Below are 23,735 nucleotides of genomic sequence, written 5' to 3'. Positions count from 1 at the left end.
GTTCCCCGGGGAGATGTGGGGGGGCGGGAGCCGAGTTCGGGTCCCGCCCCCCCACGCCCACTGGCGTCCGGGGACCCTGTCCCGGTTCAGGGGACCAGCACTTCCGCCCGGGGTGCAGGTCGCCTCTGGCCGTGACGTCCCTGGCCCATCTGCCGGCCAGGTGCTGCAGCCTGCGTGCCCCTGCGCGCCTGTGCCCGTGCTGGACGCGCGGCTGGCGGGAGGCCGCGCGTGCGCGTGGGAGCGGGCGGCAGGACCCACGTGGGCCACCCAAACAAAGGCGGCGCCGCGTGACCGAGCGCGCGCGCGCGCACCCCCAGCCGGGCGGGCGCGCCCCCGCGGCCCCGAGCCGGGAGGGCCGGGCGGGGCGCGGGGCGGGGCGGCGGCTGCGCAGCCGGGCCCGGGGGCGCGCAGACTCCGCGCAGCGGGACGCGAGCGCGCGACCCGGCGCCGCCGCCGCCGCCGCCGCCGCCACCGCCTCCGCGCTCGTGGCCGGCACCGGCGGGGCCGCCTCCTCCGGGCTCCCCGGCGCCGCTGGGCTCCCGGGCGGGCGGCAGGTGCAGCGGGCCGGGCGGCCGGCGAGGGGCACGCCGCGGCGGCGGGTGGATGAGAGTTGGCGCCGAGCTCCGCGCAGGGTAAGCGGCGCGCGGCGACACCCCAAGGACCTGGGCGGACGCGCGCCCCGCTCCGTCCCGGGCCGGCGGGCCCTGACCCCGGGCCTCGCGGGCGGGGAGCCCGGGACCCTCCCTGCCTTGCTCCGCGCGGGCGCGCCCCGCACACGCCCCCGGTGCCGCGCGGGCCGGGGCGCGCGCCCGGGCAGCGGCGTCCGCAGGTCCGGGTTAGCCTGGCGGGCGGGCGGGAGGATGACGTCTGGGGGACGCGGGGCCCATACTGGGGTGGGGGCCGCCGCCGCTGGGGCGCTTGGGTGGGGGCCACTGAGGCGGGTGCGGTGGCGTCGTCCTGCTGCCCCACTCGTCCTTGACGGACAGCAGAGGAGGTGGGCGTCCCCTAGCTCCGCGACCCCAGGAATGCCTAGGCCAGAAAGTTGTGAACGGCCGCCCCTCCCCTGCACCCCCTTTCTGCCCGGCTCCCCACTCTTTGTTCGGCTGGCACAGCTCTGCTGGGGCCCAGGCCTGTGTGCCAGTGGGAGGGGGCTGTAGTGTGGCAGCCCCCAGCCCCAGGCTCCCACCTGCCTGGAGCAGGTGCAGGGGCCAAGGAGCGCAGTTTGGCCTGGAGCTGGTGGCCTGCCTGAGTGCTCCGTGGGGGGAGGATCAGGGGCACCCTCCACCCAAAGCACCAGGAGCCTGCCGGCCTCCCACAGGCCAGCCCTGGGGGCTGCGACATCTGTGCGTTTCCAGGGGGTCCATCTGGCAGAGCCCCCCTGGGGGATGGGGTCCCCTTCTTGCCTTCCTTGTGTGGCCTGGGAAGGAAGTTCAAAGTTCTGAGCCCCTCCCTGCCGCCAAACCCTGGGGTTTGCCTTAGGGCTGGGTCTGGGAGCAGGGTCACGGCCACGTGGAGGGCAGAGGCCAGGGGAGGAGTCTGGAGGTTGGCCTCCCTTGTGCACCTGCACCTGCTCCGTGACCTTGGGCAAGGCGGTTTCCTCCCCAGTGAGTGGAGACCATTCAGTGAGATGCTGCAGGCTCCCTGTCCGCTGGGCACGCCCTGGGTCAGGGGTCAGCACGGGCTGGTGAGGCAGGGCGGCTGCAGCTGAACTGTGGGGCCCTCCCTGCCGTTGACCCCACCGTGTCCCAGGCCCGGGCCTGTTGAGTGTGCTCTTTGCCCTGTGTTGAGGTGCAGCCACATTCCTGGGCTGTGAGCCGGGACACCCTAGCAGGGGCCGCCCCTCCTTCCTGCCGGAGACCCCTACCTGACCTCTGTCCTGCCCCGGGTGTGGCGGTGCCCCAGGGCAGGGGCCACGACTCGCCTGGGTCTGAGCAGGCTGGACGCAGCAGGTGAGGCTGGGGCCCAGTGGCTGGGAGGCGGGGGTCCAGGGTCTCTCAGCTGGCCAGCATCCCAGCCGCCCTGGCCGATGGTGTGGGGAGCATGACTGTCCCCGCCTGTCCCATGACATCTGTTGTTCTGTATGCTGGACAGCCATTTCCTGGAAACCACAAGGAAAGTCTTGAACTTGAGGTCTGTTTCGACACAGCCCTGGGAGCCTGTTTATTCTCTGGTTCCTGCCCAGGCAGGTGGGAGTGCCCTTCCTGAGGGAGGAGCCAGGTGGTCTCTGTCCACACGCAGGGCCATGAGTGCCCGGGCGCCCCTCTTATCAGTGGCGTCCAGCCGGCTGTTGTGGCCTCTGCTTGCCTCGCCCTCACCTTCACCGGCTGGGAAGTGAAGGGGAGACTCGGGCCGGTTTTCCTGAATCACCGTTTTGCCATACAGTAGAACAGTGGCCCAGGCACGGTGAAAACAAGCGTGGTTCGTTGCCGGTGAGATGTGGCTGGCGCTCTGGGGCCTGAGCCAGGGTCCCTCTGTACACACGTCCCAGAGACAGCAGCCAGGCCGGCACGGACCCCCGGAGCCCACGCTGAGGATCCCAGGCTGGGATCCGCGGTTCGAGGGGTGGTGCCGCCCGGGGCCCCTTCCCTCCTCGGGGGCCCACGCAGGCCCCTGCCAGCTCCCCACGCGAGGCTGCAGGGCGGTTCCCTCCGGAAGCAGGAGCTGCCTAGCTTTGCAAGGGCGGGGGCTCCTGTTCTGGAGCCTGAGACCCTGGCCAGGGCTCCTTTCTGGGGGCTGCCCACTCTGGGAGACCGGCAGGGGGCAGGTGTCCCTGCCCGTGGGTGTCTGGCTGGCTGTGTGTCGGGGTGGGGGCTCCTGTGTTGTTCCAGGCGTGTGCTGGCTGGGGAGGAAGACCCTGGTGCCCCCTGCGTTTCCTCCCCCTCCCCTGCAGGCCGGGCACGTGGAGCTTTGTGGGGAGCCTTGTTGGGGCGCAGGGGCAGGGGGCTGCCCGTGGTGGCTGCCGATGGGGGAGGGGGAATGGGTGTGGCAGAGCCGCCCTGTGTGACGCGTGTGTGGTGCGTGGATGTGTGTTGGTGACGAACCAGCAAGGGCTGAGGCGTAGCTGTGCCAGGGGAAGCCGGGTGTCTGCTGCTCCCTGAGAGGGGTGTCCCCCGGGAAGCTGGCCCGGGCCAGTTGGATGGCTCCCACGGGGTTTTGGTTTGGGCCCCCCGGGAGCTGGCCCGGGGCTCTGGGCCTCCATAGCCATCTAGCCTGCTTCCCCTGGCGTCCGGGAGGCACCGCGGGGAGCAGTGTGGCCGACTCCCAGCCTGGGCCGGGGACAGGGTGCATGGCTAAGCCTTCAGCAGCTGGGGCTGGCCGCCGGCCGTGGAGCAGGTGTGCCTCGGAAGGTGACTGAGCGTCTGAGGTGTAGCCCAGCCCGGCTGGCCTGCAGCCCGCGGCTGGTGGGCGGGCCAGGGCCACTTCTCTCCCGGGCAGGGCTGGGCCAGCAGGCGAGGGGTTCCGGCACAGAGACAGCCGTGCTGTGCTCTCCTGTGGCCAGCGGCTGCCCCCCTGCCGATGACATTCCCCTGCCGAAGCCCCTCGTGGGGAGAGCCTCGTGGCATTTGAGCCGTGACCGGGCTCGTGATGACGGCTCAGCCCCAAGGCCGAGGGCCCCTGAGGCTGCACTGGAGACCTGGGCGATTGGCCTGCTCCGGTGCCGAATGCCGCTGACCGAAGCTGCTCGTCTGTGCAGACCCCGGGCAGCTGCTCCGCGCCCTCACCGTGCTCGGTTCACCCCTTCGACGGCTTGGGAAGTCGAGGCACAGAGGTCACGCGGCTGGCCCGAGTCCTTCGTGCGTTCAGCAGCAGAGCAGGGAGGCGCCCCCGGGCCTGTGCCTGTGACCCCCAGCCTCCCCGCCTCCCCGTAAGCTTCAGTCCGGTTTCTGGCGGTTCCTGAGGGAAACCTGAGCCCTGTGCTGAAGCACCGAGACAGACCTGCACCGCCCGCGGGATCCGGCAGCGTCCGTGGCCCTGGCCGCCTGCCCGTCAGCACTGGGCGGGGTTTATTTTCATCGTGACTGGGGATGGTGCTGTTATCTGCTCCCTGGCCCAGAATCGGAAGGCGGGACCTGGAGGGGCTGGGTGATTTCCCTGCCACCCCAGGCTGCTGTGGGATAGAGGCGGGGCCTGCCCCTCCCTTGGGGCCCAGGTACAGGGGGCTCAGCTAAACACCTTGGTTGTGCTGCTGTGTGTTCTCAGGGAAAGTGCTTGACCTCTCTGGTCCTCTGTTCGATCACCTGTCACCTATAAGCAGCCCAAGTACAGAAGCCAGAGCCAGAGAGCTGGCCCCAGCTGGGGGTGGCCCTGGCTGCACCCCCTCCCACAGGTGGGGCTTGGCCACTGCCCACAAGAAGGGCTCTGGTGAGGAGCACTGGGCCTCGGCTCTGCTGGGCAAGGCTGCTGAGGACTGGCTGGGAGTGAGGGCCTTGGACTGGCACCTTCCCGGCCACCCCTGCGTGGCTGACCCCCGCGGTGTGGGGCAGAGTGGGGAGCTCGGGGACTGTCGCCTGCCCGGCATGTTGCCACCTGTCCCTCAGGAATATGAGGGAAGGGAGGCTGCACCTGTGCCACTGGCCCGAGACCACGTAGGCTGAGGGGGGGACCCCAGTGATCACTGTGGCTGTGAGGGACCCCAGTGCTCGCTGTGGCTGTGAGGGGGGACCCCAGTGCTCGCTGTGGCTGTGAGGGGGGACCCCAGTGCTCACTGTGGCTGTGGGGGACCCCAGTGCTCACTGTGGCTGTGGGGGACCCCAGTGCTCACTGTGGCTGTGAGGGACCCCAGTGCTCGCTGTGGCTGTGAGGGGGGACCCCAGTGCTCACCGTGGCTGTGAGGGGGGACCCCAGTGCTCACCGTGGCTGTGAGGGGGGGACTCCAGTGCTCGCTGTGGCTGTGAGGGGGGACCCCAGTGCTCACCGTGGCTGTGGGGAGGGAACCCCAGTGCTCGCTGTGGCTGTGAGGGGGGGACCCCAGTGCTCGCTGTGGCTGTGGGGGACCCCAGTGCTCACTGTGGCTGTGAGGGGGGACCCCAGTGCTCACCGTGGCTGTGAGGGGGGGACTCCAGTGCTCGCCGTGGCTGTGAGGGGGGACCCCAGTGCTCGCCGTGGCTGTGAGGGGGGACCCCAGTGCTCACTGTGGCTGTGGGGGACTCCAGTGCTCGCTGTGGCTGTGAGGGGGGGACTCCAGTGCTCGCCGTGGCTGTGAGGGGGGACCCCAGTGCTCGCTGTGGCTGTGAGGGGGGACCCCAGTGCTCACTGTGGCTGTGAGGGGGGGACCCCAGTGCTCGCCGTGGCTGTGGGGGACTCCAGTGCTCGCCGTGGCTGTGGGGGGCCCCAGTGCTCGCTGTGGCTGTGGGGGACCCCAGTGCTCGCCGTGGCTGTGGGGGACCCCAGTGCTCGCTGTGGCTGTGGGGGACCCCAGTGCTCGCCGTGGCTGTGGGGGACCCCAGCGTTCACTGTGGCTGTGGGGGACCCCAGTGCTCACTGTGGCTGTGAGGGGGGACCCCAGTGCTCGCCGTGGCTGTGGGGGACCCCAGTGCTCACTGTGGCTGTGGGGGAACCCCAGTGCTCGCTGTGGCTGTGAGGGGGGACCCCAGTGCTCGCTGTGGCTGTGGGGGACCCCAGTGCTCACCGTGGCTGTGAGGGGGGGACTCCAGTGCTCGCCGTGGCTGTGAGGGGGGAACCCCAGTGCTCGCTGTGGCTGTGAGGGGGGACTCCAGTGCTCGCCGTGGCTGTGAGGGGGGAACCCCAGTGCTCACTGTGGCTGTGAGGGGGGACCCCAGTGCTCACCGTGGCTGTGAGGGGGGACCCCAGTGCTCACCGTGGCTGTGAGGGGGGGACTCCAGTGCTCGCCGTGGCTGTGAGGGGGGACCCCAGTGCTCACCGTGGCTGTGAGGGGGGACCCCAGTGCTCACCGTGGCTGTGAGGGGGGGACTCCAGTGCTCGCCGTGGCTGTGAGGGGGGACCCCAGTGCTCACTGTGGCTGTGAGGGGGGGGATCCCAGTGCTCACCGTGGCTGAGGCAGGGGGACCCCAGTGCTCGCTGTGGCTGTGGGGGGGGACCCCAGTGCTCACTGTGGCTGTGAGGCAGGGGGACCCCAGTGCTCGCTGTGGCTGTGGGGGGGGACCCCAGTGCTCGCCGTGGCTGTGGGGGGGACCCCAGTGCTCGCCGTGGCAGCCGCAGCAGACAGAAGGGCCTGGGTAGGTGGCCCCTCTCTGCGCCTGGGGTCCCCCGTGATCAGTGGGCTGGGCTGCTGTGTGCTTGTCCCCTGTGGGGTGGAGCGGGTGGGGCACCCCGGCCCTGACACAGGCACAGCCCCCACCTCTTCTGCAGCGATGTCCTGGGGGCGGAGCCTGGGGCCGGCTGCTCCTGTCCGCTGCCAGGGCCAGCTGTGAGCCCCGCCCCTACTCTGTTCTTCCTGCAGCTGCCCGGCCCTGGTTTCCTGTTTCCGGTGCCTGCCTGCGAGGTGGGCTCCTGAGCCCAGAGGGCTCGCCACCATCGTCCCCGTGTCCAGCGGGGGGCCACCTGCTCTGCCCTCGGCAGGTCTCTGCTGCCCAGAAGCCTACCCAGTGGCTGGGGTCAGGTGACCCTGGCTCCGGGGCCACCCACAGCTGTGCGGGGCAGGGGGCTGGGGAGGGCCGAGGCCAGGAGTAGGTGGTCCTTTTTCAATGTCTTTATCAGGGTGTGGGTCCCAGGCCCCCAGCGGGGGGCCCACCTAGCTGGTTTCCGGTCTGCTGTCCCATGTGACAGCATTTTCCCCAGAGAAGGACCCAGACCCCCTGCCGGACTCTGGGTCCTGACTCTCCCGTTCCTGTTCTGGATGTCACTGTCGGTGGAACGAGCTGTCCCAGGTGACCTTTTGTCGCTGAGCCAGGGTGGTGGTGACGGCACGCGTGGCGTCTCTTCCAGCACCAGGTGGCCCTGGAGCTCCTGTCTTGGGATCTATTTTTTTTTTTTTAAAGATTTTATTTATTTATTTGAGAGGTAGAGTTACCGACAGAGAGAGAGAGAGAAAGAGAGAGAGAGAGAGGCCTTCCTTCCGCTGTTCACTCCTCAATGGCCATGAAGGCTGGAGCTCCCATCAGCCTGAAGCCAGGAGCAGGAGCTTCCTCCAAGTCTTCCATGCGGGAGAAGGGACCCAAGGACTTAGACCATCTTCTGCTGCTTTCCCAGGCCACAGCAGAGAGCTGGATTGGAAGTGGAGCAGCCAGGACTTGAACTGGTGCCCATGTGGGATGCCGGCGCCTCAGGTGGAGGCTTAGCCAACTATGCCACAGCACCAGCCCCTGTTTTGGGATTGTGGCAGTCCCGCTACCTGCCTGGGCTCCTGGGGCCTGGGTGCCTTCTGTCAGTTCAGCTGCCTTACCACTTGGCACACCCACTATGCACAGGGTACCACCAGAGCCCCCACTGTGCAGGGCACCACCAGAGCCCCCACTGTGAGCAGGGCACCACCAGAGCCCCCACTGTGCGCAGGGTACCACCAGAGCCCCCACTGTGCACGGGGCACCACCAGAGCCGCTACTGTGCACAGCACACCACCAGAGCCCCCACCGTGTGCAGGGCACTACCAGAGCCCCCACCGTGCGCAGGGCACCACCAGAGCCCCCACTGTGCGCAGGGCACCACCAGGCATTTTCCTACTTACTATCTGTGTGAGCTGTGCTCAAGCCACCCCCTCCAGGAAGCCTTCTTGGCTTCCCACTCCTGCAGGGCTAGGGCCGCCTTGGTCCCCGCCCCGTGAGCTTGATGCGCACCTGCCTGTCCCTGGGGCTCTGAGGCCTGGAGTTGAGGACAGCCCCTGGCAAGTGTGTGTGTGTGTGTGTGTGTGTGTGTGAACGTGGCCGGCTGTGGAGAGGGGGTGACGTGGGGGCGGGCCCTGGGTGCCCATGGGACGCCTCAGAGGCTGTCCCCAGCCCTGTTTCTGTCCCTCGGTTCCCTGTTGGCTGTTGCTGGGTCGGGGGAAGCCATTTCTTCAGCCCTCGTGTTCTGCAGGTCACAGGCCTGGTGGGTGAGCCCACAGCCCTCACCGTGCCCCGGGGACAGACGGTTTTTTAAGAGCAGTTTTGCTTTGCAGGGAAGCGGCAGAGCTCCCACGGGGAGTCCGCCGCCCGCCTCGGCGTGGTCTCTGCTGTTATGGCGCCTTGCTGTTACCCAAACCACACTTTGTTCAGATCGCCCTGGATTGACCTAGCGTCCGTTTTCTGTGCTAACGTCCGTGATCCCACAAGGACGTTCAGTCGTCTTGTCTGTCTGCTAGGGCTCCTCTGGGTTCTCAGAGCTTCTCAGGTGTCCCGTGTGTGTGTGTGTGTGTGTGTGTAAGGTCTGTATTTATTTGAAAGACAGAGAGAGGGAGAGACCATCTGCTGGTTGAATCCTCAAATGTTTGCAGTGGGGGCCAGTGCTGTGGCATAGCAGGTAAAGCCACCCCCTGCAGTGCCGGCATCCCAAATGGGCATTGGCTCGAGTCCTGGTTGCTCCACTTCCAGTCCAGCTCTCTGCTGTGGCCTGGGAAAGCAGTAGAAGATGGCCCAAGTCCTTGGGCCCCTGCACCTGAGTGGGAGACCCAGAAGAAGCTCCTGGCTTCGGATCGGCTCAGCTCTGGCCATTGCAGCCTTTTGGGGAGTGAACCAGGATGGAAGACCTCTCTTGTCCTCTACCTCTCTGTAACTCTGCCTTTAAAATAATCTTCTTTAAAAAAATGTTTGCAATGGTCAGGGCCCGGCCAGGCTGAAAGCAGGAGCTAGAACTCCATGTGGGTCTCCCACCGGGCAGGCCATCTTTTGCAGCTTTCCCAGGTGCATTAGCAGGAGCTGGCTCGGAGGTGGAGCAGCAGGGGACTCTGGGATGCTGGCCTGGCAGGCCACCGCTTAACCCGCTGCACCTCAAGGCCAGCCCTACCCCCTGTGTTTTTGGAAACATTTGAGAGGCAAAGACGTAGAAATAGACAGACACCCACTGATTCTGTCCCAAAACTCCGCAGCAGGCAGGGCTGGCTGGAGCCGGGCCTGACAGCTGGGAACTCTGTCCAGTCTCCCACAGCGGGCCAGGGATCCATGCTGCCCTCCAGGGCTGGGTTAGCAGAAGCTGGGTGCCGGAGCCGGGAACTGAACTGCTGTGCCAGACTCTGCGGTTGGTTCTGGTGAGCTGGGCGGTTTGGATGCGGGCTGCTTGGGGGTTTTGCGGTGCCACTCTGTTGGGTTTGCTGTTGGGGGGTTGGTTGGGGTGAGGCCATTCAGGGAGGAAGGCTGCAGAGCGGAGGGGCCCTTCTCTTCACCTCGTGGCACCTGCTGTCCACCTGTCTCCTCCCTTCCGGCTGTCCCCTGAGCGAGGAGTCTCCACGCCCAGCCCGCACTTTCATGCTCAGCCTGGGAGTGGGCGCCAGCCCCGGGCCCGCCGGCGTCCTGCTAAGGAGAGCGGTGTCAGAAGCCAAGAACCGGCTGCTCTGGGTGGCAGTCGGTGGCTGCTGGGCCGAGCTGCTTCTAGGCCTTTTCGGCGGGCAGAGCGAGTAACGTGGGATAGATGGACCCACGTGTGCACGTATGCCATGGCCACGGCTTCTGCACCTGCCCCAAGGGTCTGTGCGTTTCCATTTGAGCAGCAGGAGCCCCTCGCCCCTCCCCCACCCTGTACTTAGCAGCATGTGTGTCTGGTGGGACAGAAGTTGTCCTGGACATACCCCTGGGAGCAGCGATGCTGACGGGGGCGGGGGCAGAGCCGTGGCCTCCCCTGGAAAGGTTCTGTGACCGGGAGGGAGAGGGAAGGAGGCAGAGACTAGGGGAACGGGGACTTCCCTGCTGCGCCCCGCCTGACCCCGGGACTGGGCTCTGCCGCGGCCTTGCCTTTGAAACGTGGAAGTGGGGCTGGCTCTGAACGCAGCCCTGCGGGGTCACAGCAGCCAGGCTGGCGGAGGGAGGCTGCGGAGCGCGGAGCCCTCCCGCTCTGAACCTGCCGGGGCCGCCTTTGAAGCGCTCCGCTTGCCTTTCTGGGAAATGTCAGTCCTGCCGGCAGAGCTCGAGGAGGTCGGAGGGGGACCGGGACCTGGGCTCTGGGTCTCGGCTCCTGGTGGCGTCCGCCTCCGTGTGGGCAGTGCGTGTGCTGGGCGGGCCGGCCGGCGAGGGGGGCGCTGGGACACGGGGCTCCCTGTGCACTCCCAGCCTGCTGAGCAGTTTTCCTGGTCCTGTGGGTGGAGTCTCAGCGGGTCGGACCCCCCCCCCCAGCTGGGCGGAGCCCACAACAAGGGCTTGAGGATCTGGGCAGCCTGGGCTTGGGGTGCTGTTGTCCGCTGCAGGAGGTGTGGCCCTTCCTGGGAGTGAGGCTGAGGCCCAGGCCCACCTGCCCACCCACGCCCCCATCTGGGGCCACCCTGCTGAGCCCCTGCCCCCCCACCCTCGCCCCACCGCTCCCCGCCCCTGCCCCTGGCCTTGCTGGAGCACGTGGGCTCCTTCCTGTGCCTGTGGCCTGCTCGGTCCCCAGCGACTGGCAGAGGCAGGTGCGGGGCGACACTGCTCTGGCTGCACAGCCTCGTGTGTTTGTGGGGTCCTGGCTTCTCCAGGGTGAGCCTGCCCCACAGACAAGGGGGAGGGAGCTGAGGCCCTGCAGCCCAGGGGACACTGGGGGTCCAGTAGAGGGAGGTGTGCACCAGCCTTGGCCCATGGCGCGGAGAACCTGTTTAAAACTCTGAGTTGCTAACCAGGCATACACAGGGCAGACGTTTAGGATAGCGGCTAAGACATTGGTTAAGACTGGGCCGCTTGGGTTTGAGTCCCAGCTCCATTCCCAGTCTCAGCTTCCTGCTAAAGCAGGAAGTGGTGATGGCTCAAATGTTTCCTTCCCGCCGCCCAAGTGGGAGACCCGGATGGAGTTCCTGGCTCGTGGCTTCAGCCTGGCCCAGCCACTCCTGTTGAGGGAGTGACCCAGTAGCAGACGAGAGCTCTTTCTGCCTCTCTCTCGGTCCCTCTACCACCCAAGAAGTAGTAATAATAAAAACAAAATCGGATGGGCGTTTGGCCTGGTGGCTACGAGGCCAGCAGGGAAGCCCAAGTCCCGTACAGGAGTATCTGGGTTCAAGTTCCGGCCCCGCTTGGACTCCGGCTTCCTGCTCGTGTGCGCCCCGGGAGGCAGCAGGTGACAGCTCAAGTCGATGGGTCCCGGCCACCACCAAGGGAAAAGTGGATTGGGTTCGTGACTCGATGGGTCCCGGCCACCACCGAGGGAAAAGTGGATTGGGTTCGTGACTCGATGGGTCCCGGCCACCACCGAGGGAAAAGTGGATTGGGTTCGTGACTCGATGGGTCCCGGCCACCACCGAGGGAAAAGTGGATTGGGTTCGTGACTCGATGGGTCCCGGCCACCACCGAGGGAAAAGTGGATTGGGTTCGTGACTCCTGGCTTCAGCCCGGGCCAGCCTGGCTGTTGCAGGCATCTGGGGCGTGACCCAGCGGGTGGAGCTCTCTGTCTGTCTTTCATGTAAATATAAATGAGCAGCAGTTAAAAAGCCACACAGACGCACACACAAACCCCCGGCTCTCGTGGCCGGCCGGCGCCGGGGTGTGCGTCTCCCGGGTTCCTCTGTGCCGGTCACTCCTGTCCTGTCTTGGGCCCCTGGCCAGGAGGAGCTCCCAGCCAAGGGCAGAGCATGCGCATCCCCCTGGGCTTTGGGTGAATCATCTCAAAAGTGAGGTGTGGGGTGGGGGCGGGGAGGCGCAGGTGCCTGGGAGCCTGGCAGTGCAGGGGAGCGAGTCCCTGGTGTCTGTAGTCTTTCTCCTGCTGGGCCCAGAGGAGCCAGCTGGGGGTGACCCTGTAAAGGTCAGCCTGCCTCCCAGCCCTGTGCCAGGCCGGCAGTCAGTCGTGTCCTGCCCTGGGGAGCCTGCGGCGGCGTCTGCGCCCATCCCAGGTCAGGAAGAAAGGTGACATCAACAGCCGCGGCCCCAGAAGGCAGGGGCCGTGTGAGTCACTTCAGAAGTGTTTGTGAGCATCCGGGAGGGGCGTGGTGGTGGTGGTGGTGGGGGAGAGGCCCAGGGCCTGGCCCCAGCATGGAGCCTCAGGGAGGGGCCTTTGCTCACAGCCACCACAGGTCCTCAGAGGCCGCACACTGGTGCCTTTGCCTGTCTGGGGCCCTGAAGCATGTGTGCCTGGGAGGAAGTGAAAGATGAGCCAAGACCTGCAGCTCTGGGCGCCTGGGCGGGGCTGCCAGGACAGCCCTTGGAGGTGGGGGGTGAGGTGGGCGGGGCTGCCAGGACAGCCCTCTGCAGGGGAGGAGGGGGGAGCTGCTGTCCTCACCTCCCAGCAGCCATCTGAGCCTCCTATCTCATCTCCAGATTGGTGGTACCGGCCTGGGGGTGAGCAGACTAGGGCCTGGTCCAGAGGGTGCAGGTGGGCGGAGCCAGGAATATGCGGGTCCAGGGGTCTAGGCAGGAAGTGAGTGGGGAGGGGCCCCCGCTGGGCTGGCCTGAGCTGTCCCAGTCTTTCATGCTAGGCCTGCAGCACCGTGAGTCTCGCGTGGGCAGGCCCCGCGGGGTCAGCCTGACAGCCCCCATCCGCTGCCAGGCAGGGTACCGGGATGGAGGGGCAGGGGCCACCCATCCTCTGGCCCGCCCGGCCTTTCCACCTGCCCTGGCCGGCGAGAGCCTGTAGGTCAGCAGGTCACTGAGCTGAGGTCATCATCTGTCGTGCATCACCCAAGGGGTGGAAGCCTTTGGGCCTTGGAGCCAGCAGCTGGCACCCCGGGGCCGGACGGGGCAGCTTGGCCTCTCGGCTGAGTGTGTGCTGTGTGCCTGGGCGGAGCCGAGGGCAAAGCAGGCAACAGAAGGGGTGGCGGCCTGTGGTCACAGCCATTGCTAAGCTTTCACAAGACCCGCACCCGATCCTGTGCGGGCAGCGGGTGCAGCCGCTGTGTCTGGACCGGGAGCCTGGGACGGCGAGGTCAGTGGGACGGCGAGGCCACCTGCAGGGCCCAGGAGGAAGTGGGCGTCTGGGAGGGCCTTGTCACTGGGCCCACTGTAGGGGTTACTGTGTGTGCAGATCGACGCTGTCCTGTCCCGTGACCGCCGTGGGCGTTACTCCTCTAGTCCAGCCCTCCTCTGGTTTCTGGGCAACCCCCTGCCCCGTGTGCATGCCTGAGGACCCATTGTATCTGCCCGGACAGGTGCCCCGACCGCCTGGCCACCCCGCCAGCTGCCCAGAGGCCCCGGTAAGCACCTACTCTGCAGCTCTCAGACCGGGTCCTGAGCCCGCAGCCGGCTCGCCCGCCACAGCCTGTGGTGTGTGTGGATGAGGGAGATGCCCCCCTCACGCTGACCTTCCTCCACTGCCTTGCCCCGCTGGGGAGCTGGTGAGGCTGGCACAGAGAGCTGTGGGCAGTGACCGCGGAGGCAGAGAGCCCCACCGCGCCCAGGGGGGCCGAGCCCTGGTGCCTGCTCCCGCCGCCGGGACCCTGGAGTCCTCAGGGACTTCAGGGCCGCTCTGGGCTGTGTGTGAAAGCCGGGGCGTGGCGCTTTGGACCTGGAGTTTACGACAGCTCAGCGAGGTACATGTGGGCAGAGTTGGTGGCGTCCCTCGGCCAGGCTGGACCCTGCCCCAGGCGCTGTGCAGTTAGCGTGGCACAGGATGGTTGGAGAGAGCCACGTGGTGTCGGTGGACACTGGGCTCAGCCCTTCCCCGAGACTGCCCCTCCCTCCCAGAACTGCAGGCCCACGGGGCAGGGCCTCCCCATGTCACCGTGGCCCCTACCATTGGCAGAGGCCAGCAGGGCAGGTCTGAGGAGAGCCTGCGATGCCAGGCACCCGGGCGCACGTGCCAAGTCCACGGCCTGGCTCAGGAGCGTCGCCAGGGCCTGGGCCAGGTGGCGCTGCAGGTGGCAGCCGGCGGAATGAGAGCAAACTCCACTACCGCTGCCCTGGCTGGCTCAGCTGGCAAACATGTATCCTCCCAGGTCAGGTGGGTGTGTATTTTTTTTTTTTTTTAATAATTGACCACTTCATTGTAGGATTAAACATTGCTATACTGTGTGCACTGAGTCACAGCAAGTGGGCCCAGCATGGCTGCCAGGTGCCGGCTCCTTGTCGAGAGCCGCGTGTGCTGTGTTCAGCCCGCGGCTGGCGAGGGCGCGCTGCCATCCCCGTGCACCTGCAGCCGAGATGTCCCTGCAGACTTGGAACTGCGGGGCTCTGTGCGTGGGGACGAGCCCTCTGGTTGGCTCTGAGACGCTGGTGTCAGAGCTGTTTCTTGGCTGGGACCCACGCCCCGCACTTCAGGATGCGGCCAGCGTCACGGAGGGAACCCCTGGCTCCCTGCCTTGTCGCCGCTGCCTCTGCAGATCCGTCCACCTCCGCGTGGATGTAAAGAACTCGCGCGACACCAGGGCCTCCTGTGACCTATTTATCAAGTGTTTCAGAGTCGCTGCGTGAATATTTTGTCCTAAATTCTGCATAATTAGAAGAGAGAAATCCCACTCTGTGATTATTTTTGTGCACCAGCGTAACCTAAACTAGAACTCTCCATGTGGATCTCCCCAAAAGCAGGCATTCGAACAAACACGGGCGGGCTGATTTCGTCCGTGCCGTTGTGTTTGCCTCGGCAGCACAGGAGCCCTGCGTGTGATTGGCTTTGCCGGTGTTTTCTGTCCCACCTGAGTCTCACCTGCGCTCGGGGTGGGGGTGGGGGGACAGAAGCCCCCAGGCAGCCCCTGCGGGGGCCTCGCATCTGCAGTTGGATGGCACAGGGCTGTGTCTGGCCTGAATTTTGAGCAACTTTTCTGTAGCAACATCTTCCCTGCTGGGCCTGCCCGTGACAGGCAGGTAGGCGAATCCCACCTGTGCCCGTCCGTGGAGGGGTGCCTTGGGGGAGGGGGGTCAGATGATGTGGCGCTGGGCAGGTGAGGCCAGGCACAGCAAATAGGTCACCTGGGCTGCCAGCCTTGGTCCATATGGGCACGGGGTGGCTCATGAGACAGCAGGTGGGCCTGGCCACACTACCGTCCACCCCCGGCCAGGGCTGGGGCTGCAGCTCCCTGTGTCCTGTGTTCTCCACTCCTTGGTACCCCTTCCTTGGGCCGGGGTCTCAGCGTCTGGTCCACCACAGCCTCCTCCACCCGTCTGGCAGTCCTCTTTTGTAGGACTGGGTGGGGTGGGAGGGGAGAAGGAACATTCTAGGGCAGGGCAGGTATGAAAGCACATGGGTGTGAGGGATGCCTGGGGTGGGTGGGGGAGGCCAGTGTCCAGAAGGGAACTGGAGAGGCGCGGGGGGCTCCCGGCCCTGTGGGGGGTGAGGAAGAAGCTTGGGAAAGGAGGCTCCGCCCAGGTGGGGCAGGTGTCTCAGGAAGTGCCAGGTGCAGAGACGTCCAGGAGAAGTGGGGCGCGCTCTCAGGACGGTTGGCCCTGGTGGGGGCAGGTGGTCTGGGCTGCAGATGGAGGCGGTGGGCTCCCTGGCCCCGGCAGAGGGGGACGTGGAGGTGTGAGGGGGCTTCAGAGTGGGGCTTGGCGGCCGAGTTCTGTGGCCTGTGCGCTCAGGGCATGGCAGGGATGCACGCCTTGTCTGGGGCTGCATCATTGGCTCCCACACAGGGTCTCCTGGGTCCCTGGCCTGCAATCTCATGCCTTCGCATACCTGGGACATCTCCCAGCTCACCCAGGGAGGCCGAGGGGTTGGTGTTGGAAGGAGCGGGCGTCAGCCACGGGGCAGGCAGAGGGCGCCGTCCACGTTGGAAGTGCTGAGCCGGCCCAGAGGTGGGTTTGCTTTCTCGGAGTGGTGCCCTGTGCAGAGTTGGGATTTGCTGTGTGGAGTTTCACACCAGTACCATCAGGGCCGGTCCTAGGCTGCTCCCAGCCTGGCTGCTGCCTCTGCCTGGGCTGGCCGTGGGGATGCAGCCCAGCCGGGCCTCGCGCTGTGCTCCCCGGGAGTCTGTTGTGGTCTGGGGCCTGGCGTCCTGTCTGCTTCCGTCCATTTATGAGGCTGAGTGAGCCGTTTCCACAGGTGCGTGGGTGGCCAGGAGTGCAGAAGCAGGCCGTGTGGCACAGGACTCAGGAAGCCTCAGGCCACTGTCCCCTCTAGGGTGGACGCTGCTGCCTCCGTCCCGGGCTGTGGGCCGGCCGGTCAGCGGCTGGCAAGGGCTGGGGTGGTCTTTGTCTCTGCTCAGCTGATCGGGTGGACAGGTTTTGTTTCCTTTTGGAGATGAGGCCCGAGAGGCAGCCATTACCCTGGTCCCCGGGTCATCCACCGCGCAGGGCTCTGCTGGCGGCTGCGGGATCTTCTCCCCAGGGAGGCTTGGGAGCTTGGGAGCCGCCCACCCGTCAACCTGCCGGTCTGGTTGAGCCAGGTCTGCAGCCTGCCCTCCCCGCCCTGGGGATCCACCGCGGACCCGGCAGAGCGAGTACATCCTTCGGCTGAGCTGGCCGCAGCCTGGCAGGCCCGCCTCGAGCACGGCTGCTGGGCTGGGGGCTTGGGTTTGTGACGGCTGAGCTGGCCGCAGCCTGGCAGGCCCGCCCCGAGCACGGCTGCTGGGCTGGGGGCTTGGGTTTGCGACGGAGCAGCACGACCTTCCTGGGGAGAAGATGCCGGGGCTCCCCAAGGCGTGCGGGGATGAAGATGTGAGTGGCGTGCGTGAGTCCCAGGGGACTTCGCTGCTGGTTCTCGCTCCTCTCTGGCGCACTCAAGTTTCAGGTGTTGTTCTGGCGTGGTTTTAGTTAGGACAACAAGAAGTGCAACTTGATTTGCCCGCGACTATTTTGGGGGCAAATTGATGTGCATGGTTGGGGTTGGGGGTTTGTTTTTGTACTGTGGTCTGCAGTATGCAGGCAGAATTTTTTTTTTGGGGGGGGTCCATGAGGTTTTCAATGGCAGGGTTTTGGGTGAAACTTTGATGGAAATTCTGGCAAGCAGTCTGGGGTCTCCTGCTGCTCTGCGGGGTGGGGTCGGGAGCTGTGGCTGCGGGCGGGGCAGTGTGGGGGGAGAGCTGGGCGGAGTCCCGAGGCGCACCTCGGTTTTCCTGGCTGGAGGATTCTGACCATGGAAGGCACAGGACGGTGTCAGGACTGGTCCCGGCCTGGAGCCCCTCCCGTCCGTCGGCCCATGCTGTCTGAGCATGCTCTCTGGCACTTGGCTTGACTTGTGGTGACTGCCGGATCCAGGCTCATCGATGGCCCTGGAAGTGGACTGAGGGGTGCGGGGGCCTGTGTGGGGGCAGGAGGCTGCTCTGAAGGCTGATGGGACAGGAGGGCGGGGCCCTGCTCCTGCAGGGGCAGATACACCTGGTCCTAGAGCCGAGCTGCTGCCGAGGCTGAGCCTGCTGGGCCCTGGGGGCGCTGAGCGGGGTTCACCTGCTGCCTCCATCGGCAGGGGCCCAGGAGAGGTGCACGGGAAAGGTGGACTGGAGACCCCAGCCCCTGCCTCACTCAGAGGCCTGGTGGGGAGGGTGTGGGGTGTGGGCCGGGCCAGGACATCTGGGGTGCCCCCCCAGTACTTGGCATGCCCTGGAGGCCAGGCGGGGTTCTGGGCACTGTCGCAGAGACAAGGAGTGAGGGTTGGATTGGGCCCGCCCCCAAGGATGCAGGACGTGGGGCTTGGCCCCTGGGTGCACGGGCGGGGGCAGCCTGGGTGTGGCCGAGGCCCAGCCCTCGCTCTCCATGCACCTCGCAGGCGGTGTTGCCCTTTCAGACCTCGGTCGTGCTCTGGGGTGTCACTGGGTTTTTCTGTTGTTGTTTTCGAATGGGAAAACAGCTTGATTTCATTCTGCGGAGTGGGCAGGTGTCCAGTCTCAGGATTTCTGGAACCGCTTTCTGGCGCCAGCGGCCTCAGTGGCCGTGCTCAGGGGCCGGCACTGGCCCTCGGGGATGACGCCTCCCATCTGGGTGTCCCCGCAGCGGGGCCGGGTGCACGGCCGCGTTCTTGTCCGGTACCCGCGGGCAGTGATGCTCTCCCCACCTCCACGTCGGCTGCCGCGCCACGGTCGCCCTGGGGTGGGGACACCGCCAGCCCCTGTTGGTTTTTAGGAGTTACAGTGACCAGGTGCAGAACTCCCGGCAGGCTGCCGTTAGCGTGCTCGCTCTGTTCCCCGCCTGGCAGTGGCGAGTGCGTGGCCTAGCCCGTGCAGCCCCACGTCCCACCGTGGGAGCCCCCGCACGTGCACGTATGGGGTCTCAGCTGCTGCCCCGTGCGGACCCTCTTCCTGAGAAACACGCAGGCCACCCTATGGGGGCAGGGCAGTGAAGGGAGGGTCTCCCCTCACCTGCGGCCATAGGAGAGCTGTGTTCGGAGTGACTTCGCGAGGGTCGTGAGAGGGAAGAGAGCTAGAGCCCCTCCCGAAGTGGCTGTGTGGGAAATGGGTGGTGTGGCGCCCTGCCGTGGCGTGAGACTTTGCCCTGAGCCCAGGAGTTTGGCGCCAGTCTTACCTTAGCAGGACAAAGCACAAGCAAGGGTGATCCAATCAGAGCTCCCAGATGGGCTTCTGGGGCGTGACTGGACTGGATTCGGTCTTTAGGGCGGGGCTCCCATGGTTGACTCCTGGTGGCTTTGTAAGGAGAGGGACAGAAACGGGTGCCACCTCGGGACCCCACCAGGTGCAGCCCCTCCACCCGGCATCTCCAGAACCGAGAGCCAAAACCAGCCCCTCCTCTCCACAGGGAGCCTTCTGTCATCACAAGGAGGAGAAACCGAGTCAGGTGGTTTCTTAAGGCCCTCCCATGAGAGAACACCCTGGCTTCCAATGGATGCCTGCAGCTGTCACCCTCGTCTTGCGTCATCAAGGGTGTCCCCGAAGTCCCAGCGTGAGGGGAGAGGGCCCCCCACGCTTCCCTAAGCAGATGGAGTGCAGGCTGCAGGAGTCCCCGTCCTGTCTCCTGCCTCATCCGTGCCCAGACAGTCCCAGGGACTGGGGGAAGGGGCCAGGGATGCGAGCTGGCTCCTTGGGCAGAGCCACGGGGGGCTGCAGTATAGCAGGGGCTGTGACATCAAGGGCGGGGCCGGGTGCGCGGTACCTGGAGTGTGAGACCCAGGCTGGCCCTTGGTGGGGGCCCCTGCTGGTGGGAGCCGCTCTCCCCCCTTGCCCCACAGTGTTTGTGCCTCAGCTTTGTCGTCTGTCAAGGGGGTGGTGGTGATGTCCACCTGCTGGAGGTGTGAGCACGAGGCCCTCAGCCTGTGGCCGCCGTTCTGCCATCCTCAGCCGTGACGGTGGGTCAGGGCAGGGTGCACAGCTCGGGTCTGGCTCCTCCTCCCCGAGTTGGCCAGACTCTGGCCTCTTGCTGGCCCTCAAGCCGATGCCCAGCTTTCCCGGCCCCCCGGCTCGGCCTGTGCTACCTGGCAGAGGTGGCACCAGGTCACAGTGTGAGGAGCCAGGGCCCTGGGCAGGTGCCATGGAGGCGGACGCCCCTGGGCTAGGTAGCAGCGGTGCAGCCTGCAGTCCAGGTGGTTGCCCTTGGACAGGAGGTGGTGTCCTGGCTCCTGCCGCCCCACACCTGCATCGTGGTTTTTTGCCTGGACACGGCTCCACACTGGTGCCCAGCCTTGACCTCCTGGAGCCTGGGTCATGGTCTGAGGTTGCTGTTGGGCTGGCCAGGGGGTGGACTGAGGGCCAGGGTCCAGCTGAGAGGCCGAGCCAGTCCCCGTGTCCTGCTCGGGGTTGCTCCCAGACTGGTCTCACCATGGAGCCCTTGCAGCCTCGGCGGCTCCCGAGGGCCTCGGTGGGGGTGACGTGTGCTCGCCGCTGTTCAGTGTTTGGGACGTTAGGACCCCGAAATGAGAAACAGCGATTAAGTTACCAAGAGGGGCCTGCTGGAAACCCTTCACTCGGTAACGTAGGTGGTGTGTTTCTATTTGAGCCCGGTCGGAGAGGAGGCACTGGCGTTGCGGCCGCTCTCTGCTGGGACCGTTTGCTGAGGGCAGCTGGGGGCTCTGGGCTCTGGGCTCTGGGCTCTGCCCCCTGCCCCACAGGGCAGTGAGGAACGGGCAGACAGCACCCCAGGATTGTGGCTCGAACAGTCCTCCTCCTCCTTCCCCCTGATTCATTTGTCAGTTGGAAGGCAGAGATAGAAATGTTCCATCCGCTAGTTCACTCCCAGATGAGCCAGGAGCCTGGAACGCTGCCATCTGGGTCTCCCCTGTGGGTGCAGGGTCCAAGCACTTGGTCATCTGCTGCTTTCCCAGGCTCATTAGCAGGGAGCTGGATTGGAAGTGGAGCAGTCCTCTTCCAGGCCAGCTCTCTGCTGTGGCCCGGGAGTGCAGTGGAGGATGGCCCAAGTCCTTGGGCCCTGCACCCGCATGGGAGACCAGGATAAGCACCTGGCCTCCTGGCTTCGGATAAGCATGGTGCGCCGGCCGCAGCGGCCATTGGAGGGGTGAACCAACAGAAAAGGAAGACCTTTCTCTCTGTCTCTCTCTCTCTCTCACTGTCCACTCTGCCTGTCAAAAAAAAAAAAAAAAAAAAAAAAAAGTAGAGCAGCTGGGACTAGAACCAGCGCCCACATGGATGCCGGGGCTGCAGGTGGCGGCTTAACCCGCTACACCACAGTGCTGGTTACTAGAAGTCTTGACCTCATGGGTACCCAGAAAGGGCCTGGGGGACCCCAAAGGTTGCTGGGCCACATTTTGAGAACTGTGGATTGAGATGCTAGGAGAGCTTGTGTGCGTGGTGACCTAGGGTTTTTTTCTTTTCCTATTTTATTTAAATCCTCCTTATTTCTGTTATTTTAGAACTCAGTTTTAGAGTCTAATGAACTGTCAGAGTTAATGTATTGAGGATTGAGAATTCAGAATTCTGACGGCTCCAGCACTGGTTCCCGTCTCCAGGGCCACCGCGGGTACAGCTGGCGCCCACCCTGCCTGGCCTTCTCTCTGGGCAGCTCCGTCTCTCTCTCGCCAGCCCAAGGCTCCTCCCTCCCTCTCTCCCTTCCATTTATTTGAAAGACAGAGTAAGAGAGAGAGGTAGAGCTAGAGAGAGAGAGAGAGGTCTTCCATCCGCTGGTTCACTCCCCAATTGGCCACAACAGCCAGAGCTGTGCCGATCCAAAGCCAGGAGCCAGGAGCTTCTTCCAGGTCTCCCACATGGGTGCAGGGGCCCAGGGACTTGGGCCATCCTCTACTGCTTTTCCAGGCCACAGCAGAGAGCTGGATTGGAAGAGGAGCAGCCAGGACTCAAACAGGTGCCCGTATGGGACGTCGGCACCGCAGGTGGAGGATTAACCTACTGGGCCCCAGCGCCGGCCCCAAGGCTTCATCCTAGCTGTGGGTAGCAGGGCCCGGGGTTCAGGTTGTGGGGGCTCTGCTGTGTAGCTGTCCCCTCTGTGGCCCTGGGGGCAGCGCCCGGCTGCCATGTCCGCCCTTGCCCAGGCCTCATTTGCATAGGTGGGGAGGGGCTGCTGGATTCACATCTGCCCTCCACGCCTGTGCACGCTGTGCAAGCCGGAGAGGCCGTGCCCGTCCCCACGCCAGCCTCTCTGCTCGCCTGGGACCCAGCCTCTCAGTGCAGCTTTTTTTTTTTTTTTTTTGAACCTTTAATGAGAAATCAATACACTCCCAGGGGCAGGGACACTGTGTTACGTGTGGCCTTGGATGTGTGTATGGGGGGTTGGGACCTACCCAGCTTACGGGCAAACCCAGCAAAGCCACACTGTCTCGTGAGGGACATGCCTTCATCTCCTGGTCGCTCAGCGGCACACTGGGGGTCCCGCCGTTGGTGGGGAGCAGCAGTGCAGGCTCCGGGCACCACAGGGCCCCCTCCAGCTCACCCACCGGTACCAGCATGCGGCGCCATCTTCCTCAGGAACCGTCCATCAGAGGCACCACCCACTGCATTTTGGGCGTCATTCATAGCTGAGCGCCATTGGCTGATGTGGACCTCCTTGGCCTGGAGGCGGGGGCGGGGGGAGCCACACCCCCATCTCTCTGTCATTTGCCCCTTATCTCATGGGCTGTTGACCAATGTTAGATCAAGTTAACCCTGTGCGTTTCCAAGATTATCCTTTCTTTTTGACCACCTGTGGGGGGGTTTGCCACTGGCAGCTTGTTCTGGCTGTACTCCATCTTCTACTGGGCTTTGTCTTACTCGGACCGGCTTGTCCAGAGCTGGCGGTGTGACACTCTGGGTTAAGTCGCCGCTTGCCACACTAGCATCCCACATCCAAGCACGGGTTTGAACCCCGGGTGCTCCGATTCCAATCCAGCTCCCTGCTGGTGCGCTCGGGAAGGCAGCAGAGGGTGCGCCTGCCACTCACGTGGGAGACCCAGGAGAAGCTCGGAGCTCCTGGCCTCAGCCTGACCCCGCCCTGCCGTTACAAACACTTGGGGAAGGAGTCAGCTGATGAAGATCTGTCTCTTTCTCTCCCTGTGTCGCTCCGCCTTTCAAATAACAAGTCTTTAAATGAGAAACAGCTTTGTCCAGTCCCAGAGGCCCCTGGCTGTGTTTTGCTTTCGTGAGTCTACGTTCAAACCTTCGGTGTGCTGTGACTTTGGGCAGCTGGGGGCTGTGGGGCCACCCACAGCTGCCCAGGCATTGGGATGCCCAGGTGTTGGGGCGTTGTTTCTCTTTGCCTTGTGTCAGGTGGCCTTGGCCACAGTGGGGTCTGGGCCGCTTCCTGTGCGTTGTCCCTGGTTCCTGGCTCTGCTGTCCCTGCTCCGGCGCCACCCGCACACTGGGGACGGCCGTGGCCCTGCCGTGTTTTGCGTGCGCTAGAGCCCAGTCTCCCTGCGACACTCTGGCTTCTCAGAACTTTCCAGCCATGTTGTCTGGCTTCCCCTAAAACCTTTGTTATTGTTTAGGGCAGTCATCAGTATTTTATTTTTAGAGATTTATTTATGTATTTGAAAGAGTTACAGAAAGAGAGAGATCTCTCATCTTGCTGGTTCGCTCCCTGAACGACGCCAACGGGCCAGGGCTGGGGCCAGGCTGCAGCCAGGAGCTTGCTGGGCCCAGGCACGTGGGCCACTGTCTTCAGCTGCTTTCCTGGGTGTATCAGAAGGGAGCTGGATCGGAAGTGAAGCAGCCAGGACTCGAACCTGCACCCTTTTGGGTTGGTAGCGTCACAGGCGGAGGCTCTCCTCACTGCACCGCAGCGCTGGCCCTGCACAGTCGTTATCCTCGCTCCCTAACCTTGGGCGTCCACCGCAGTAAGGCATCTACCATCCCGACCATTTCCAAGTGTCCAGTCGGCGCCCTCAGCACCCTGGCACCCTCGTGTGACCCCGTGGGTCTCCACACTTCCTCATCTCGCATTTGGAGGCTCCGCCCAGCACTGGACATAAACCGCGCCCCTCTCCCCGACCCCACAGCGGCTGGCACCGGGTGTTGGCTCCCTGCCTTTGGCTCCAGTGCCGTCGTGCAGTGTTTGCTTCTCTGTGGTTGGCGTGTTTCTTGGAGCTGTGTCCTCCAGGTGTATCTGTGTGGCGGTGGGTGGCAGGGTTTCCCGCGTGAACCATACACTCCACCCGCTGTGGCCCCGTCAGCCTGCGTGTGGGTGCTGGGTGGTCACTGCCTGCTGGTGGTCTCGTGCATGTGGGAGTGTCTGCTTCAGTGCCCCAGCCGGACCACGTTGGGTCCTATGGTAACCCCGCCCCGTCCTCCGTGGCTGTGGACTTGGGGGTCCACTCAGGGAACCTGTGGTGTGGCTGCAGCCCATGCCTCCCCGGCCAGTCCGGCTGCCCTGGTCCCTGCACGCCCGTGGGTGCTCCTTCTGCCCCGTGATGAACGTGCCGACCCTCCCCAGCGTCCTTACAAGGAGAGAGCCGTGTCCATGGAGGGTGGACTCTCCCTG

At 65.1% G+C, this 23,735-nt stretch overlaps 1 protein-coding gene across 2 annotated transcripts in view; it reads left to right on the top strand.

Moving 5' to 3' along the window:
* The first annotated feature begins 547 nt into the window (after positions 1-547).
* Positions 548-23,735, top strand: part of GRAMD4 (GRAM domain containing 4) — a 71,934-nt gene continuing 48,746 nt past the window's right edge. Inside the window, exon 1 of one of the 2 annotated variants that reach the window (XM_062202661.1) lies at positions 548-632. In XM_062202661.1, coding sequence (XP_062058645.1) covers positions 604-632 — 29 coding nt within the window. In that variant the 5' untranslated portion in view covers positions 548-603. Of the gene's footprint in view, positions 633-12,292; positions 12,339-23,735 lie in introns of those variants that run through there. The other variant, XM_062202662.1, reaches the window with a different exon arrangement.

This window comes from Lepus europaeus, chromosome 10 (assembly GCF_033115175.1).
Source record: "Lepus europaeus isolate LE1 chromosome 10, mLepTim1.pri, whole genome shotgun sequence".
In the NCBI taxonomy this organism is placed as follows: domain Eukaryota; kingdom Metazoa; phylum Chordata; class Mammalia; order Lagomorpha; family Leporidae; genus Lepus; species Lepus europaeus.
This window is presented reverse-complemented; position numbering and strand designations above follow the sequence as displayed.